This window comes from Scomber scombrus, chromosome 17 (assembly GCF_963691925.1).
Source record: "Scomber scombrus chromosome 17, fScoSco1.1, whole genome shotgun sequence".
Classification (NCBI taxonomy): Eukaryota; Metazoa; Chordata; class Actinopteri; order Scombriformes; family Scombridae; genus Scomber; species Scomber scombrus.
In genome coordinates this window covers 3,494,294-3,512,700 of record NC_084986.1, presented here as the reverse complement: position 1 = coordinate 3,512,700, position 18,407 = coordinate 3,494,294, and the positions used below count along the sequence as shown (strand labels likewise).

Sequence of the window (18,407 nt, the reverse complement as noted above, 5' to 3'; positions counted from 1 at the left end):
TTTGTATTTTAATATATGACATGGTTTGCAAACAGCAACATAACCCAAGTGAGGTAACAGCTAAGTGAATGCATCATCCATTTCAGCACCATGGACAGCAACTTTACAAACCTCTTCATTCACAAGCGCCTGAACTTGCTCTCAGTTAAGGTGATCCACATGTGCTGCAGGAAGGCGTCTGATCCCCGGAGATCAAATATATTGTATTTTGTTGTTATAGGCTGGACTGCTGTCACTCAGAGTTTGAAAGATGCTAACTGAATGATTGGAAGTTTTTCACATGAGTCAAAGCTTGTGAAAAACAAAGCTTTTTTTCTCAATATTAAGAGATAATCAACTCATTATCACAAAAAAAGGTATTTTCCTCTTATTACTTAGGCAATAATGTTTGTCAAAGATCAGAAGTGCAATGGCATCTTGACAACTGTAGCAACTGTGGCATGCATCATGTAGGAAAAGTACCGAACAATACCCATCAAGCATTTTCATTTTTTTAGACTTAATGTGAGAAAGGAAAGTGAAGTAGAGAGAGGGAAAGAGCCACCTGAAGGCTTCTTGTGCTTGATCTAAATAGTAATTTGTGATGAATAATCTTAGCTAGAGAAATCTGCCTTTAATTTTCCCAAGATTACAAGATAAATTAGCTCGTGATCTTGAGATAATGGCATTAAACAAAATGATAGCAAGCGTGGCCGTTATCTGCTTCCATATGAACCTCACAATACAAACTTGGTCATCATTAGAGGATATAACCTCCACAGTTTGGCTGATGTTGTAACCACAGTCACACCTCAACACTTCCCTTTTGTTTCTTACAGAAAACATTTAGCTGGAATGAGGAACCAACAACCACTAAAATATTTCCAAATGTTGTATGTTGCACCACACCAACGTTGACTGTTCGATCAGTGTCAGAGCAACACGATGGGTGAATTAAGGTGGATTAAAATGTCTTTATTTCTGATTCTGCTGCTTCAGTTTAGAGGTAAGGATGCATATTATACGTATTTAAATAAAAGGAGCATTGCATATGAATATATCCTGCATATCCTCACTTGAAGATAACAGTCATGTCCTTATTTCAGCTAATTTTTCATGTTTCTCTCTGTCGTCTTCTCAACAGCAGTGACAGGACAAGATTCCTCCATCACTGTCAGAGATGAAGATGACGTCACTTTGTCTTGTAAAAATACCATAAAAGGTCAGGACACATGTGACAGCACTACCTGGATATACAGTACATCAGAAAACTCACCAGTAGTAGAGCTGATTAAACTTGGGCAGATTGGTGAAAAAGCCAAAACTAAATCAGACAGACTGAGTGTTACAGCGGACTGTTCTCTGGTTATAAAGAAGGTCACAGTTGAGGATGCTGGTCGTTACACCTGCAGACAGTACGACAGATCAGGACAACAACAAGGTCCAGACGCTAGGGTTCATCTGTCTGTTGTTAGCAGTGAGTATTTACATCATTTCTTTAAGTTTTCAGCTCCAACTGTCTTGTTAGAAGTTAATTTTACTCTTGTTGTCTTTTTCTCACAATATTTCCCCAGTTGATGAAAAGAAGGATGCTGATGATAAGGTGACATTAACCTGTGCTATGTGGACATATGGACAATGTCAAGGCAGCGTGGAGTGGCTGTTTGAGGGCAGTAGGGATGATTTCAGAGACGTGGGGATGTTAGGATTCCCTTGCAGAGTCTCTGTGACATTTACAGCTTCCAGTCGTGCTCAGAAGTCAAAATATTCAGAGTTATTTAAGTGTAAAGTGACTGAACGTTACGGTGGAGGGACAGTGCTGTGTAACCCCGCCCCTCAGTCCTCATGTGAGAAACAGGGTAAGTTTGTTTATTTGGTGGATCCAAATTTATACAATGAAATTATTGTTTCTCAGTTACTGAACATTTTATAAAATGAGATATTTTATCAACCTTTTCATAGTTCTTTATTTTATTAGACTTAATGAGAGAAAGGAAAGTGATGTAGAGAGAGGGAAAGAGCCACCTGAAGGCTTCTTGTGCTTGATCTAAATAGTAATTTGTGATAAATAATCTTATCTCGAGAAATCTGCCTTTCATTTTCCCAAGATTACAAGATAAATCAGCTCGTGATCTTGAGATAATGGCATTAAACAAAATGATAGCAAGCGTGGCCGTTATCTGCTTCCATATGAACCTCACAATACAAACTTGGTCATCATTAGAGGATAACACCTCCTCAGTTTGGCTGATGTTGTAACCACAGTCACACCTCAACACTTCCCTTTCGGTTCTTACAAAGAACATTTAGCTGGAATGAGGAACCAACAACCACTAAAATATTGCCAAATGTTGTATGTTGCACCACACCAACGTTGACTGTTCGAACAGTGTCAGAGCAACACGATGGGTTAATTAAGGTGGATTAAAATGTCTTTATTTCTGATTCTGCTGCTTCAGTTTAGAGTAAAGGATGCATATTATACGTATTTAAATAAAAGGAGCATTGCATATGAATATATCCTGCATATCCTCACTTGAAGATCACAGTCATGTCCTTATTTCAGCTAATTTTTCATGTTTCTCTCTGTCGTCTTCTCAACAGCAGTGACAGGACAAGATTCCTCCATCACTGTCAGAGATGAAGATGACGTCACTTTGTCTTGTAAAAATGCCATAAAAGGTCAGGACAGATGTGACAGCACTACCTGGATATACAGTAGATTAGAACGCTCACAAGTAGTAGAGCTGATTAAACTTGGGCAGATTGGTGAAAAAGCCAAAGCTAAATCAGACAGACTGAGTGTTACAGCGGACTGTTCTCTGGTTATAAAGAAGGTCACATTTCATGATGTTGGTCGTTACACCTGCAGACAGTTCGACACATCAGGACAACAACAAGGTCCAGACGCTAGGGTTCATCTGTCTGTTGTTAGCAGTGAGTATTTACATCATTTGTTTAAGTTTTCAGCTCCAACTGTCTTGTTAGAAGTTAATTTTACTCTTGTTGTCTTTTTCTCACAATATTTCCCCAGTTAAAGAACAGAAGGATGCTGATGATAAGGTGACATTAACCTGTGCTATGGGGACATATGGACAATGTGAAGGCATAGTAGAGTGGCTGTTTGAGGGCAGTAGGGATGATTTCACAGACGTGGGGATGTCTGGAGTTCCCTGCAGAGTCTCTGTGACATTTACAGCTTCCAGTCGTGCTCAGAAGTCAAAATATTCAGAGATATTTAAATGTAAAGTGACTGAACGTTACGGTGGAGGGACAGTGCTGTGTAACCCCGCCCCTCAGTCCTCATGTGAGAAACAGGGTAGGTTTGGATTTAAATTTATATGATGACTGTTTCTCAGTTACTGCAAATGGTATAAAATGTGATATTTTATCATCTTTTTTGTGTTTTCTTATTTCATTTCATGTTCAACGAAATCAACAGGAAGCACGACAAGAGTGGAAAACAAAACATCTGATGGTCCAACAAAACTACCCGGTACAGACTCAATGAGACATTGTATCATCTTTTGTTGTCTTTAGTTATTTAATGTCATATTCAGCTAAATCCGATCAATCTTGTACTCAGCAAGTTAAAAGTGATGAAATTATCTGTGCATATGAGTCCAAAGAGCACCTGTTTTTCAGCAGCCTTATTATGCAAACATGATCATTAGACGTTAAAACCACCAGCGCTCTGCTGATGTTGTAATAACAGTCAAAAAATATTAAGCTGCAATGAGCAACCAACAAATAACCAACAAATAACCACTAAAATATAACCATGATGTTTTAACTGCATTTGAAACTCAACTTTCTCAATCGCCCCAAAATAACCAAATTAATGCCTGTTAATCTTTATACTTTTCCACTTTGTACTAATGAATGATGATTTTGTTCCATAACTGCAAGATGTGGAAATAAGCAGCTGTTTGTTTATTGTTCATGTCAGTGTTGTGTTCACTGCTTGTTTCTGCTGCCCCCAAGTGGCCAAAACACTCAGTTAATAAAGGTTTAACACACATTACAGATCACAAGTGAGATTTGTTGTGTTTATTGGAGAATATCTGAATTAAACATTTCCAAAATGTTTTCCATCAGTTCAAATTTCAAGAAGAAAAAAAGGTACAGAGTAAATACTGTATATCTTAGCATGAATTTCATTCTTATGATTGAAACCTGCAAATTCTGATTCATTTATTTTATATGACACGTATGCAACTTGTTCATTGCTTTTATTTTGACTGCATGAACAAACCTGCTCCTTAAAATGTTTTAAATTTGACAAAAGCTGTTAAATATTTATTGGAAAAGGGGAAAAAAAAGGTTTCAGCTCATTTCTTCTCAAACTCAAACTTTATTCACCGACACATTTCTTTACTCTACAGCTTGTGCAGATTGTTCTGCTCTGATCTACATAATGTTGGTGATGCGTGTGGCTGAACTCGTCCTCATCACTGTTGTTACTGTTCTTCTCTTCAGAGCTCGAGGTGAGAAAATGTTCACCAACCTTTGTTCAGTCTGATTAACACAAACTGTAAGTTTAGAGCTGAAATGTTCCTCTGATGTGTTTAGCAGGGAACCAGAGACCACCTGATGACCACACTGTGAGTTGATGTATAAAATCAACTAATAACGTCCATGTTACTGTAATGCAGGACTGTGAATGTCTCACTGTTTGTGTTTGTGCAGGTTTCTTACTCAGTAAGAAGCAGAACAGCGAGGCGTTCAGGTCCAGCAGCCAGTCAGGTAAATATCTGATGGTGCATTCAGGGTTTGCTGAGTCTGTGAAATGTAAAAAAGTTTTTAAAAGTCAGCTGGGAGGAAAATCTGGTACTGTGGGGCGATATAACAAAAATTAAAGGACTGCTCAGCATCTGCATTCAACATTTATTTGTCACATCTTTACTCAGAATCTTGTTTTTCTGTTTTTCACAGATGGATCATGGTGAAGATGACGATGTTAACTATGAAAACTTCGGAGAAAATTCAGCATCTGTCTGACTCCACAACTAAAAACAAACAGCTTCCACGCCGACATCACCTAACTAAAAGAAAAACAAAATGTAATTAAAGATTATTTAATTACAAAGTTAATTATCTGGAATCATAACATCATTTTGAGTCTTTTTTTAGGTGTTGAAACGCTTAAAATTAGCTTCCAGCTTAACAATTTAGAGTCCATTTCAAGATTTGACTCATTGCTTTTGTAGTTGTAGCTTTGCCTGAGTTTCTTATTTTTATTTTATCTCTTTGCAAACCCAAGAAATACATGCATTTTCATTTACAGTATTGCTGTAAACATGTTTGTTTGTAGTCCAATATATTCTCATAGACTTTGTAATGTGTGGTTGAATGAGCTTTAAGCCTCAACAGAGTCTATTTTCATAACTGAGAATTATATAATGTGGAAATTCAAACAGCTTGATAATCACCTGAACTATATATGATGTATTTTGTTAAACAGTATTATGGCTTTACTGTAAAAGGTGAATATTGTTTGCAATAAATATTGATATACATTTTAAGGAGAAAACAAGTCTTGTCTCTTGAATTCTTTCCTTAGCTGACGTTGTTGTAATTCATTCAATTTGGTTCAAATCTTATTTTCAAGATATTTACTGTTATGGATGCATTATATTAGATTTTTACTGATATCCAAAATGCTGATATTTTCCAACTCGTTTTGGCCCATTGATCATGAACACCCTGATATATACACATACCCACCTGGCTGAGGAGACTATTAAGCATAGATTTCACTAAGTATGATCAACAAAGACAATACATGGAGGAGGAACTTTAATAAACCAAGTGGGTGGAGCAGGAGAGTTTTCTTTGAGTTAATTAGACAGACAGGTTTAATGATTAGGATTTAATCTCTGATCCACACTCTGGAGCACAAGGTGGCAGTAATGCACCCAATATGCTGGTTGCAAAATGCACTTATAAACCATAAAGAAGAAGAAGTTTCTTTCAAACGCAGTGGTACATCTTATCAGCTGTGGTGTTTCCTATCTGTGCAGACGTGCAGACAAACAGACCTGCTGCTTCTTCCCACTTTAACCTGAATACTAAACTGGGGCTTTGTCCTCCGGAGGGATCCACAGCCTGTGGAGGAAGCACTTAGACTGAGAGGGTGACACAGTCTGTGGAGGAAGCACAGCCAGTCAGCAAAGGTGAAGCCATTTCATATTCCTAGTATCATGCATCCTTACTATGTCCATTAAAAGCAGAGACAATTAATGTGGAGTCCAGCGTCAATTCTTGGGCCTCTAATGTTGAAGTGTGAGCTCGAACTGACTCAAATGTCTTACTATAATTATGTGAATACCCCAAATTTCATCCCATTCATCAAAAATAACACTTATGTAATTGTTTTAAAGTAATAGAAGACAGATCAAAGGTCAGTGCTTCTGTTGAATCCCTCTTTTCATTTTTGAAAAGTCATCAAAACCTTGGTACTCATCAACTGTGACCTAAACTTGAACAGTCACATCAGTATGGATACAAAACTAGAGTCCTACTGATCTTAAAATACAATGATGATTAAATGTGATTGCATGAATATGATCACATATTACAGTGAAAGAAGACAGAGGAGTAACAGAAAAGCAACCAAATCTTTCTAAATGAATGATTGACAGGTGTTAGCAGCATATGACTCTTATATAACTTATAGGTATCTGCTTGAACTACTGTAAGACTCTACTCAGTTTATATTAAAGTTCAATTAAGAGAGTGACCCCAATAATATTGCCATGAGTTCAAAGAGCAACTGTTTCTCTTATGTGTTAATAAAGTGTTTGTTTCCAGGAGCCTTATGATGCAAATTTGATCATCATTAGAGGAGAAAACCTCCACAGTTCAGCTGATGTTGCTACATGTAAGTGTAAACACTTCTGTCTTAGTTCTTAGGAAACTATATTTAACTGGAATGAGGAACCACTAAAATATTACTACATTATTTTGTTCTGAGTAACTTTATGTTGCAACACATCAAATTCTGGTAGGAGGAGTTTAACTCACTTCTGTGTTCATGTGTGACGTCAAACAGCTTTTAATCAGCTGTATTTTTAGTTAGTTTAGTCTTAACAGTTCAAACTTCATCAGTCCTCCTTCAACCAAACCAAGTCTAAAATGATGAAACCTGTAACAGATCTTCTTAAATCTACTGACTTCTTTCTGCTGGTTTTACTGCTAATACTTTGCATCAGCTCACATCAGTGGTTTTAATGTGTCAAACTGCAAAGTAAGAAGGAAAGTCGTGATAATGTTTTGTTTGTGTGTGGCTGGATGGTTCAGCCAGGAGTCAGGAAATTACAATTTTATTAAAAAATATTGTCAATACTATCCCTGTGCACAGAAAGTGAGAGATTAATGTGAGCCAGTTTCAAAAGAATTATATAAATAGAGCTTATGACTAGAAATGAGAAGTACCTTGACACTTTGACACTTTGACCACAGCAGAGAGGAGGAGTGTTGTGGTTTTGGTGGGTGGGTGTCAACTGCATCAACTCATAGATTCATACTGTGACGTTTCCTGCTCTTGTTTCACTGTGACTGAGGGAAGAGTCTGAGCCGTCCAGTCAGAGGAGCAGTGGCTTTTATCTCCACACTGAACTTTGGACTTTTGACTTGATTTTTTGGCTGTTTCAGTATCTATAAGATATTCAATTTTGAGAGTATAGAAGTTAATAGGCTGTGTCTTGAATTCTTCAACTAAAAGGAGGGAAAAAAACATTCATTTCACTATAAGGAAGTGATACGTTACCAATAATAGGAAGTAGATGCTGTATCTCTGTTAAAGACATACTCGAACAGACACGTCGACCGTTCAGAGCAACAAGATGGTTGAATTCAAATGGATTAAAATATCTTTATTTCTGATTGTGCTGCTTCAGTTTAGAGGTAAGGATACATTTAATACATATTTAACTTAAAGGAGCATTGCATATGAATATATCCTGCTTATGCTCACTTTAACTGTGACGATAACAGTCATTTCCTCATTACAGCTAATTTTTCATATTCTCTCTGTCGTCTTCTCAGCAGCAGTAACAGGACAAGATTCCTACATCATTGTCAGAGATGGAGATAGTGTCACTTTGTCTTGTAAAAATGCCATAAAAGGTCAGGACAGATGTGGCAGCACTACCTGGATATACAGTAGATCAGAACGCTCACCAGCAGTAGAGCTTATTAGCCTTGGAAATATTACTAACAATGCCAAAGCTAAATCAAACAGACTGAGTGTTACAGCGGACTGTTCTCTGGTTATAAAGAATGTCACAGTTGATGATGTTGGTCGTTACGACTGCAGACAGAACGACAGATCAGGAAAACAACAAGGTCCAGACGCTAGGGTTCATCTGTCTATTATTAACAGTGAGTATTTACATACTTTGTTCATGTTTTCAGTTCAAACTGTCTTGTTAGAACAATATACTGAAACATTACAATAATTATGATTATAGTGATGAAGTTAATTTTACTTTTGTTGTCTTTCTCTCACAATATTTCCCCAGTTAATGAACAGAAGGATGCTAATGATACAGTGACATTAACCTGCACTGTGTTGAAGTATGATTATTGTCAAGACACAGTGGAGTGGCTGTATGAGGGTATTACAGATAAACTGGTGGAAACAAAAAGTTCCTGTAAAGCCATAGTGACATTTAAGACTTCCAGTGTTGATCAGAAGATATTTAAGTGTAAAGTGACTGAACGTAACGGCGAGACACGGCTGTGTAACTTCACCCCTTGGACCTCATGTGAGAAACAGGGTAAGTTTTTTTTATTTGGTGGATTTAAATTAATAACATGAAATTATTCTTTCTCAGTTAATGATATAAAATGAGAAATTTTATCCTCTTTTTTTGTGTTTTCTATCTAATTTCATGGTCAGGCAAATCAACGGAAATAGAAACCACGACAAGAGTGGACAACAACAACAAAAACACGTCTGCAAACAACGATGATGATGATGCAGTAAAACTACCTGGTAGGGACTCAATGAGATATTTTATCACCTTTTATTGTGTTTTGTTATTTCATGTCATATTCAGCTTAATCAGATCAATCTTGTACTCAGCATATTAGGGTTAAAAGTGACCCTAAAATGTCCAGGGATTAAATTGTCTGTCCATATGAGTCCAAAGAGCGCCTGTTTTTCAGCAGCCTTTCAACACTAACTTGATCATTAGATGTTAAAACCTCCAGAAACATTTAGCTGCAATGAGGTACCAACAGTTAACCAAGTAAAACACTAAGGTGTAACCATGAAGTTTTTCATCAGCCTTAACAGCTACATAACTGCATTTGAAACTCAACTTCCTTTCGCTCCAAAATAACCAAATTAATACCTATTAATCTTTATACTTTTCCACTTTGTACTAATGAATGATGATTTTGTTTCATAACTGCCAGATGTGGAAATAAGCAGCTGTTTGTTTATTATTCATGTCAGTGTTGTGTTCACTGCTTGTTTCTGCTGCCCCCAAGTGGTCAAAACACTCAGTTAATAAAGGTTTAACACACATTACAGATCACAACAATTGAGATTTGTTGTGTTTATTGGAGAATATCTGAATTAAACATTTCCAAAATGTTTTCCATCAGTTCAAATTTCAAGAAGAAAAAAGGGTACAGAGTAAATACTGTATATCTTAGCATGAATTTCATTCTTATGATTGAAACCTCCAAATTCTGATTCATTTATTTTATATGACACGTATGCAACTTGTTCATTGCTTTTATTTTGACTGCATGAACAAACCTGCTCCTTAAAATGTTTTAAATTTGACAAAAGCTGTTAAATATTTATTGGAAAAGGGGAAAAAAAAGGTTTCAGCTCATTTCTTCTCAAACTCAAACTTTATTCACCGACACATTTCTTTACTCTACAGCTTGTGCAGATTGTTCTGCTCTGAGCTACATAATGTTGGTGATGCGTGTGGCTGAACTCGTCCTCATCACTGTTGTTACTGTTCTTCTCTTCAGAGCTCGAGGTGAGAAAATGTTCACCAACCTTTGTTCAGTCTGATTAACACAAACTGTAAGTTTAGAGCTGAAATGTTCCTCTGATGTGTTTAGCAGGGAACCAGAGACCACCTGATGACCACACTGTGAGTTGATGTATAAAATCAACTAATAACGTCCATGTTACTGTAATGCAGGACTGTGAATGTCTCACTGTTTGTGTTTGTGCAGGTTTCTTACTCAGTAAGAAGCAGAACAGCGAGGCGTTCAGGTCCAGCAGCCAGTCAGGTAAATATCTGATGGTGCATTCAGGGTTTGCTGAGTCTGTGAAATGTAAAAAAGTTTTAAAAGTCAGCTGGGAGGAAAATCTGGTAGTTTGGGGTGATATAACAAAAATTAAAGGACTGCTCAGCATCTGCATTCAACATTTATTTGTCACATCTTTACTCAGAATCTTGTTTTTCTGTTTTTCACAGATGGATCATGGTGAAGATGACGATGTTAACTATGAAAACTTCGGAGAAAATTCAGCATCTGTCTGACTCCACAACTAAAAACAAACAGCTTCCACGCCGACATCACCTAACTAAAAGAAAAACAAACTGTAATTAAAGATTATTTAATTACAAAGTTAATTATCTGGAATCATAACATCATTTTGAGTCTTTTTTTAGGTGTTGAAACGCTTAAAATTAGCTTCCAGCTTAACAATTTAGAGTCCATTTCAAGATTTGACTCATTGCTTTTGTAGTTGTAGCTTTGCCTGAGTTTCTTATTTTTATTTTATCTCTTTGCAAACCCAAGAAATACATGCATTTTCATTTACAGTATTGCTGTAAACATGTTTGTTTGTAGTCCAATATATTCTCATAGACTTTGTAATGTGTGGTTGAATGAGCTTTAAGCCTTAAAAGAGTCTATTTTCATAACTGAGAATTATATAATGTGTAAATTCAAACAGCTTGATAATCACCTGAACTATATATGATGTATTTTGTTAAACAGTATTATGGCTTTACTGTAAAAGGTGAATATTGTTTGCAATAAATATTGATATACATGTTAAGGAGAAAACAAGTCTTGTCTCTTGAATTCTTTCCTTAGCTGACGTTGTTGTAATTCATTCAATTTGGTTCAAATCTTATTTTCAAGATATTTACTGTTATGGATGCATTATATTAGATTTTTACTGATATCCAAAATGCTGATATTTTCCAACTCGTTTTGGCCCATTGATCATGAACACCCTGATATATACACATACCCACCTGGCTGAGGAGACTATTAAGCATAGATTTCACTAAGTATGATCAACAAAGACAATACATGGAGGAGGAACTTTAATAAACCAAGTGGGTGGAGCAGGAGAGTTTTCTTTGAGTTAATTAGACAGACAGGTTTAATGATTAGGATTTAATCTCTGATCCACACTCTGGAGCACAAGGTGGCAGTAATGCATCCAATATGCTGCTTGCAAAATGCACTTATAAACCATAAAGAAGAAGAAGTTTCTTTCAAACACAGTGGTACATCTTATCAGCTATGGTGTTTCCTATCTGTGCAGACCATAGACTGCTGTGAACCAATCAACCTGTCAATCACGATGTAGCCACGCCCTAATGCATACCCTGCTTTATCGTCAAATATAAAATCAGGGAGGCCAAAATGTCCAAAATGAACATCATACTGCATTGAAGAAGGCTTTAAACTAGCGATTGAGACCATAAACACATTTGGAAACGTTTACTGAGGTTAGAAATCAAGTGAGAAGTTGGTGAATTCTCCATTGACTTGTATAGAGACGGAAGTCCTTTTGACACCAAAACGGTCGCCCCCTGGTGGCCTTTCGATATAATGCAGTTTTAAATTACTTCCGCGTTGGCATAATTTCGGATCTCCCCGCCTGGTGCAGACAAACCAGACTGAGGAGACTATTAAGCATAGATTTCCCTAAGTATGATCAACAAAGACAATAAATAAAGGAGGATCTTTAATAAACCAAGTGGGTGGAGCAGGAGAGTTTTCTTTGAGTTAATTAGACAGACAGGTTTAATGATTAGGATTTAATCTCTGATCCACACTCTGGAGCACAAGGTGGCAGTAATGCACCCAATATGCTGGTTGCAAAATGCACTTATAAACCATAAAGAAGAAGAAGTTTCTTTCAAACACAGTGGTACATCTTATCAGCTGTGGTGTTTCCTATCTGTGCAGACGTGCAGACAAACAGACCTGCTGCTTCTTCCCACTTTAACCTGAATACTAAACTGGGGCTTTGTCCTCCGGAGGGATCCACAGCCTGTGGAGGAAGCACTTAGACTGAGAGGGTGAAACAGTTTGTGGAGGAAAGCACAGCCAGTCAGCAAAGGTGAAGCCATTTCATATTCTTAGTATCATGCATCCTTACTATGTCCATTAAAAGCAGAGACAATTAATGTGGAGTCCAGCGTCAATTCTTGGGCCTCTAATGTTGAAGTGTGAGCTCGAACTGATTCAAATGTCTTACTATAATTATGTGAATACCCCAAATTTCATCCCATTCATCAAAAATAACACTTATGTAATTGTTTTAAAGTAATAGAAGACAGATCAAAGGTCAGTGCTTCTGTTGAATCCCTCTTTTCATTTTTGAAAAGTCATCAAAACCTTGGTACTCATCAACTGTGACCTAAACTTGAACAGTCACATCAGTATGGATACAAAACTAGCGTCCTACTGATCTTAAAATACAATGATGATTAAAAGTTCCTGCGATTGCATGAATATGATCACATATTACAGTGAAAGAAGACAGAGGAGTAACAGAAAAGCAACCAAATCTTTCTAAATGAATGATTGACAGGTGTTAGCAGCATATGACTCTTATATAACTTATAGGTATCTGCTTGAACTACTGTAAGACTCTACTCTGTTTATATTAAAGTTCAATTAAGAGATTGACCCCAATAATATTGCCATGAGTTCAAAGAGCAACTGTTTCTCTTATGTGTTAATAAAGTGTTTGTTTCAAGGAGCCTTATGATGGAAACTTGATCATCATTAGAGGAGAAAACCTCCACAGTTCAGCTGATGTTGTAACTACATGTAGGTGTAAACACTTCTGTCTTAGTTCTTAGGAAACTATATTTAACAGGAATGAGGAACCACTAAAATATTACTACATTATTTTGTTCTGAGTAACTTTATGTTGCAACACATCAAATTCTGGTAGGAGGAGTTTAACTCACTTCTGTGTTCATGTGTGGCGTCAAACAGCTTTTAATCAGCTGTATTTTAGTGTCTTAATAGCTCAAACTTCATCAGTCCTCCTTCAACCAAACCAAGTCTAAAATGATGAAACCTGTAACAGACCTTCTTAAATCTACTGACTTCTTTCTGCTGTTTTTACTGCTAATACTTTGCATCAGCTCACATCAGTGGTTTTAATGTGTCAAACTGCAAAGTAAGAAGGAAAGTCGTGATAATGTTTTGTTTGTGTGTGGCTGGATGGTTCAGCCAGGAGTCTGGAAATTACAATTTTGTTAAAAAATATTGTCAATACTATCCCTGTGCACAGAAAGTGAGAGATTAATGTGAGCCAGTTTCAAAAGAATTATATAAATATAGCTTATGACTAGAAATGAGAAGTACCTTGACACTTTGACACTTTGACCACAGCAGAGAGGAGGAGTGTTGTGGTTTTGGTGGGTGGGTGTCAACTGCATCAACTCATAGATTCATACTGTGACGTTTCCCCGCTCTTGTTTCACTGTGACTGAGGGAAGAGTCTGAGCCGTCCAGTCAGAGGAGCAGTGGCTTTTATCTCCACACTGAACTTTGGACTTTTGACTTGATTTTTTGGCTGTTTCAGTATCTATAAGATATTCAATTCAGAGAGAATAGAAGTTAATAGGCTGTGTCTTGAATTCTTCAACTAAAAGGAGGAGAAAAAATATTCATTTCACTATAAGGAAGTGATACGTTACCAATAATAGGAAGTAGATGCTGTATCTCTGTTAAAGACGTACTCGAACAGACACGTCGACCGTTCAGAGCAACAAGATGGTTGAATTCAAATGGATTAAAATATCTTTATTTCTGATTGTGCTGCTTCAGTTTAGAGGTAAGGATACATTTCATACATATTTAACTTAAAGGAGCATTGCATATGAATATATCCTGCTTATGCTCACTTTAACTGTCATTTCCTCATTACAGCTAATTTTTTTCATATTTCTCTCTGTCGTCTTCTCAGCAGCAGTAACAGGACAAGATTCCTACATCATTGTCAGAGATGGAGATAGTGTCACGTTGCCTTGTAAAAATGCCATAAAAGGTCAGGACAGATGTGGCAGCACTACCTGGATATACAGTAGATTAGAAAGTTCACCAGCAGTAGAGCTTATTAACCTTGGAAATATTACTAACGATGCCAAAACTAAATCAGACAGACTGAGTCTTACAGTTACAGACTGTTCTCTGGTTATAAAGAATGTCACAGTTGAGGATGCTGGTCAGTACACCTGCAGACAGTACGACAGATCAGGAAAAAACAAACAAGGTCAAGACACTCAGGTTTTTCTGTCTGTTATTAACAGTGAGTATTTACATTTTTTTTTTCATATTTCCAGTTCAAACTGTCTTGTTAGAACAATATACTGAAACATTTCAATAATTATAATTACAGTGATGAAGTTAATTTTACTCTTGTTGTCTTTCTCTCACAATATTGCCCCAGTTAATGGACATCAGGATGCTGATGATACAGTGACATTAACCTGCTCTGTGTTGAAATATGATTATTGTCAAGACACAGTGGAGTGGCTGTATGAGGGTATTACAGATAAACTGGTGGAAACAAAAGGTTTCTGTAAAGCCGAAGTGACATTTAAGACTTCCAAGGTTGATAAGAAGTTATTTAAGTGTAAAGTGACTGAAAGTAACGGCGAGACACGGCTGTGTAACTTCACCCCTCGGACCGCATGTGAGAAACAGGGTAAGTTTTTTTTATTTGGTGGATTTAAATTAATAACATGAAATTATTCTTTCTCAGTTAATGATATAAAATGAGATATTTTATCCTCTTTTTTTGTGTTTTCTATCTAATTTCATGGTCAGGCAAATCAACGGAAATAGAAACCACGACAAGAGTGGACAACAACAACAAAAACACGTCTGCAAACAACGATGATGATGATGCAGTAAAACTACCTGGTAGGGACTCAATGAGATATTTTATCACCTTTTATTGTGTTTTGTTATTTCATGTCATATTCAGCTTAATCAGATCAATCTTGTACTCAGCATATTAGGGTTAAAAGTGACCCTAAAATGTCCAGGGATTAAATTGTCTGTCCATATGAGTCCAAAGAGCACCTGTTTTTCAGCAGCCTTTCAACACTAACTTGATCATTAGATGTTAAAACCTCCAGAAACATTTAGCTGCAATGATGTACCAACAGTTAACCAAGTAAAACACTAAGGTGTAACCATGAAGTTTTTCATCAGCCTTAACAGCTACATAACTGCATTTGAAACTCAACTTCCTTTCGCTCCAAAATAACCAAATTAATACCTATTAATCTTTATACTTTTCCACTTTGTACTAATGAATGATGATTTTGTTTCATAACTGCCAGATGTGGAAATAAGCAGCTGTTTGTTTATTGTTCATGTCAGTGTTGTGTTCACTGCTTGTTTCTGCTGCCCCCAAGTGGTCAAAACACTCAGTTAATAAAGGTTTAACACACATTACAGATCACAACAATTGAGATTTGTTGTGTTTATTGGAGAATATCTGAATTAAACATTTCCAAAATGTTTTCCATCAGTTCAAATTTCAAGAAGAAAAAAAGTTACAGAATAAATACTGTATATCTTAGCATGAATTTCATTCTTATGATTGAAACCTGCAAATTCTGATTCATTTATTTTATATGACACGTATGCAACTTGTTCATCTCCTTTATTTTGACTGCATGAACAAACCTGCTCTTTAAAATGTTTTAAATTGGACAAAAGTTGTTAAATGTTTATTGGAAAGGGGAAAAAAAGTTTCATCTCATTTCTTCTAAAACTCTTCTTTACTCCACAGTTCATGCAGATTGTTCTGCTCTGATCTACATAATGTTGGTGATGCGTGTGGCTGAACTCGTCCTCATCACTGTTGTTACTGTTCTTCTCTTCAGAGCTCGAGGTGAGAAAATGTTCACCAACCTTTGTTCAGTCTGATTAACATAAACTGTAAGTTTAGAGCTGAAATGTTCCTCTGATTTGTTTAGCAGGGAACCAGAGACCACCTGATGACCACACTGTGAGTTGATGTATAAAATCAACTAATAACGTCCATGTTACTGTAATGCAGGACTGTGAATGTCTCACTGTTTGTGTTTGTGCAGGTTTCTTACTCAGTAAGAAGCAGAACAGCGAGGCGTTCAGGTCCAGCAGCCAATCAGGTAAATATCTGATGGTGCATTCAGGGTTTACTGAGAGTCTGTGAAATGTAAAAAAGTTTTTAAAAGTCAGCTGGGAGGAAAATCTGGTAGTGTGGGGCGATATAACAAAAATTAAAGGACTGCTCAGCATCTGCATTCAACATTTATTTGTCACATCTTTACTCAGAATCTTGTTTTTCTGTTTTTCACAGATGGATCATGGTGAAGATGACGATGTTAACTATGAAAACTTCGGAGAAAATTCAGCATCTGTCTGACTCCACAACTAAAAACAAACAGCTTCCACGCCGACATCACCTAACTAAAAGAAAAACAAAATGTAATTAAAGATTATTTAATTACAAAGTTAATTATCTGGAATCATAACATCATTTTGAGTCTTTTTTTAGGTGTTGAAACGCTTAAAATTAGCTTCCAGCTTAACAATTTAGAGTCCATTTCAAGATTTGACTCATTGCTTTTGTAGTTGTAGCTTTGCCTGAGTTTCTTATTTTTATTTTATCTCTTTGCAAACCCAAGAAATACATGCATTTTCATTTACAGTATTGCTGTAAACATGTTTGTTTGTAGTCCAATATATTCTCATAGACTTTGTAATGTGTGGTTGAATGAGCTTTAAGCCTTAACAGAGTCTATTTTCATAACTGAGAATTATATAATGTGTAAATTCAAACAGCTTGATAATCACCTGAACTATATATGATGTATTTTGTTAAACAGTATTATGGCTTTACTGTAAAAGGTGAATATTGTTTGCAATAAATATTGATATACATTTTAAGGAGAAAACAAGTCTTGTCTCTTGAATTCTTTCCTTAGCTGACTTTGTTGTAATTCATTCAGTTTGGTTCAAATCTTATTTGCAAGATATTTACTGTTATGGATGCATTATATTAGATTTTTACTGATATCCAAAATGCTGATATTTTCCAACTCGTTTTGGCCCATTGATCATGAACACCCTGATATATACACATACCCACCTGGCTGAGGAGACTATTAAGCATAGATTTCACTAAGTATGATCAACAAAGACAATACATGGAGGAGGAACTTTAATAAACCAAGTGGGTGGAGCAGGAGAGTTTTCTTTGAGTTAATTAGACAGACAGGTTTAATGATTAGGATTTAATCTCTGATCCACACTCTGGAGCACAAGGTGACAGTAATGCATCCAATATGCTGGTTGCAAAATGCACTTATAAACCATAAAGAAGAAGAAGTTTCTTTCAAACACAGTGGTACATCTTATCAGCTGTGGTGTTTCCTATCTGTGCACACCATAGACTGCTGTGAACCAATCAACCTGTCAATCACGATGTAGCCACGCCCTAATGCATACCCTGCTTTATCGTCAAATATAAAATCAGGGAGGCCAAAATTTCACAAATGAACATCATACTGCATTGAAGAAGGCTTTAAACTAGCGATTGAGACCATAAACACATTTGGAAACGTTTACTGAGGTTAGAAATCAAGTGAGAAGTTGGTGAATTCTCCATTGACTTGTATAGAGACGGAAGTCCTTTTGACACCAAAACAGTCGCCCCCTGGTGGCCTTTTGACAGAATGCAGTTTTAAATTACTTCCGCGTTGGCATAATTTCGGATCTCCCCGCCTGGTGCAGACAAACCAGACTGAGGAGACTATTAAGCATAGATTTCCCTAAATATGATCAACAAAGACAATAAATGAAGGAGGAACTTTAATAAACCAAGTGGGTGGAGCAGGAGAGTTTTCTTTGAGTTAATAAGACAGACAGGTTTAATGATTAGGATTTAATCTCTGATCCACACTCTGGAGCACAAGGTGGCAGTAATGCACCCAATATGCTGGTTGCAAAATGCACTTATAAACCAAAAAGAAGAAGTTTCTTTCAAACACAGTGGTACATCCCATCAGCTGTGGTGTTTCCTATCTGTGCAGACGTGCAGACAAACAGACCTGCTGCTTCTTTCCACTTTAACCTGAATACTAAACTGGGGCTTTGTCCTCTGGAGGGATCCACAGCCTGTC

The 18,407-nt window shown here is 36.6% G+C and overlaps 2 protein-coding genes across 4 annotated transcripts; both read left to right on the top strand.

Moving 5' to 3' along the window:
• The first annotated feature begins 905 nt into the window (after positions 1–905).
• Positions 906–10,869, top strand: LOC133997927 (uncharacterized). Of its 3 annotated transcripts, none has more exons than XM_062437664.1 (10): positions 906–985; positions 1,124–1,456; positions 1,554–1,838; positions 2,584–2,916; positions 3,014–3,298; positions 3,422–3,475; positions 9,885–9,986; positions 10,072–10,103; positions 10,189–10,245; positions 10,434–10,869. In XM_062437664.1, the coding sequence occupies exons 1-10, from the start codon at positions 925–927 to the stop codon at positions 10,497–10,499; spliced, it is 1,608 nt and encodes a 535-aa protein (XP_062293648.1). In that variant the 5' UTR covers positions 906–924; the 3' UTR covers positions 10,500–10,869. The 3 variants fall into 3 exon arrangements, 2 of the variants coding, with proteins under 2 accessions (XP_062293648.1, XP_062293647.1); XM_062437663.1 differs by lacking the exons at positions 9,885–9,986; positions 10,072–10,103; positions 10,189–10,245; positions 10,434–10,869 and adding exons at positions 4,365–4,466; positions 4,552–4,583; positions 4,669–4,725; positions 4,915–5,504; XR_009927320.1 differs by having other exon boundaries at positions 10,072–10,245; positions 10,434–10,473.
• Positions 10,870–13,900: 3,031 nt separating this feature from the next.
• On the top strand, positions 13,901–16,906 carry LOC133997321 (uncharacterized). Its single transcript, XM_062436893.1, has 8 exons — positions 13,901–14,059; positions 14,195–14,533; positions 14,675–14,932; positions 15,055–15,150; positions 16,031–16,132; positions 16,218–16,249; positions 16,335–16,391; positions 16,583–16,906. Exons 1-8 carry the CDS (start codon positions 13,999–14,001, stop codon positions 16,646–16,648), a joined length of 1,011 nt encoding a protein of 336 aa, XP_062292877.1. The 5' UTR covers positions 13,901–13,998; the 3' UTR covers positions 16,649–16,906.
• The last annotated feature ends 1,501 nt before the right edge of the window (positions 16,907–18,407 follow it).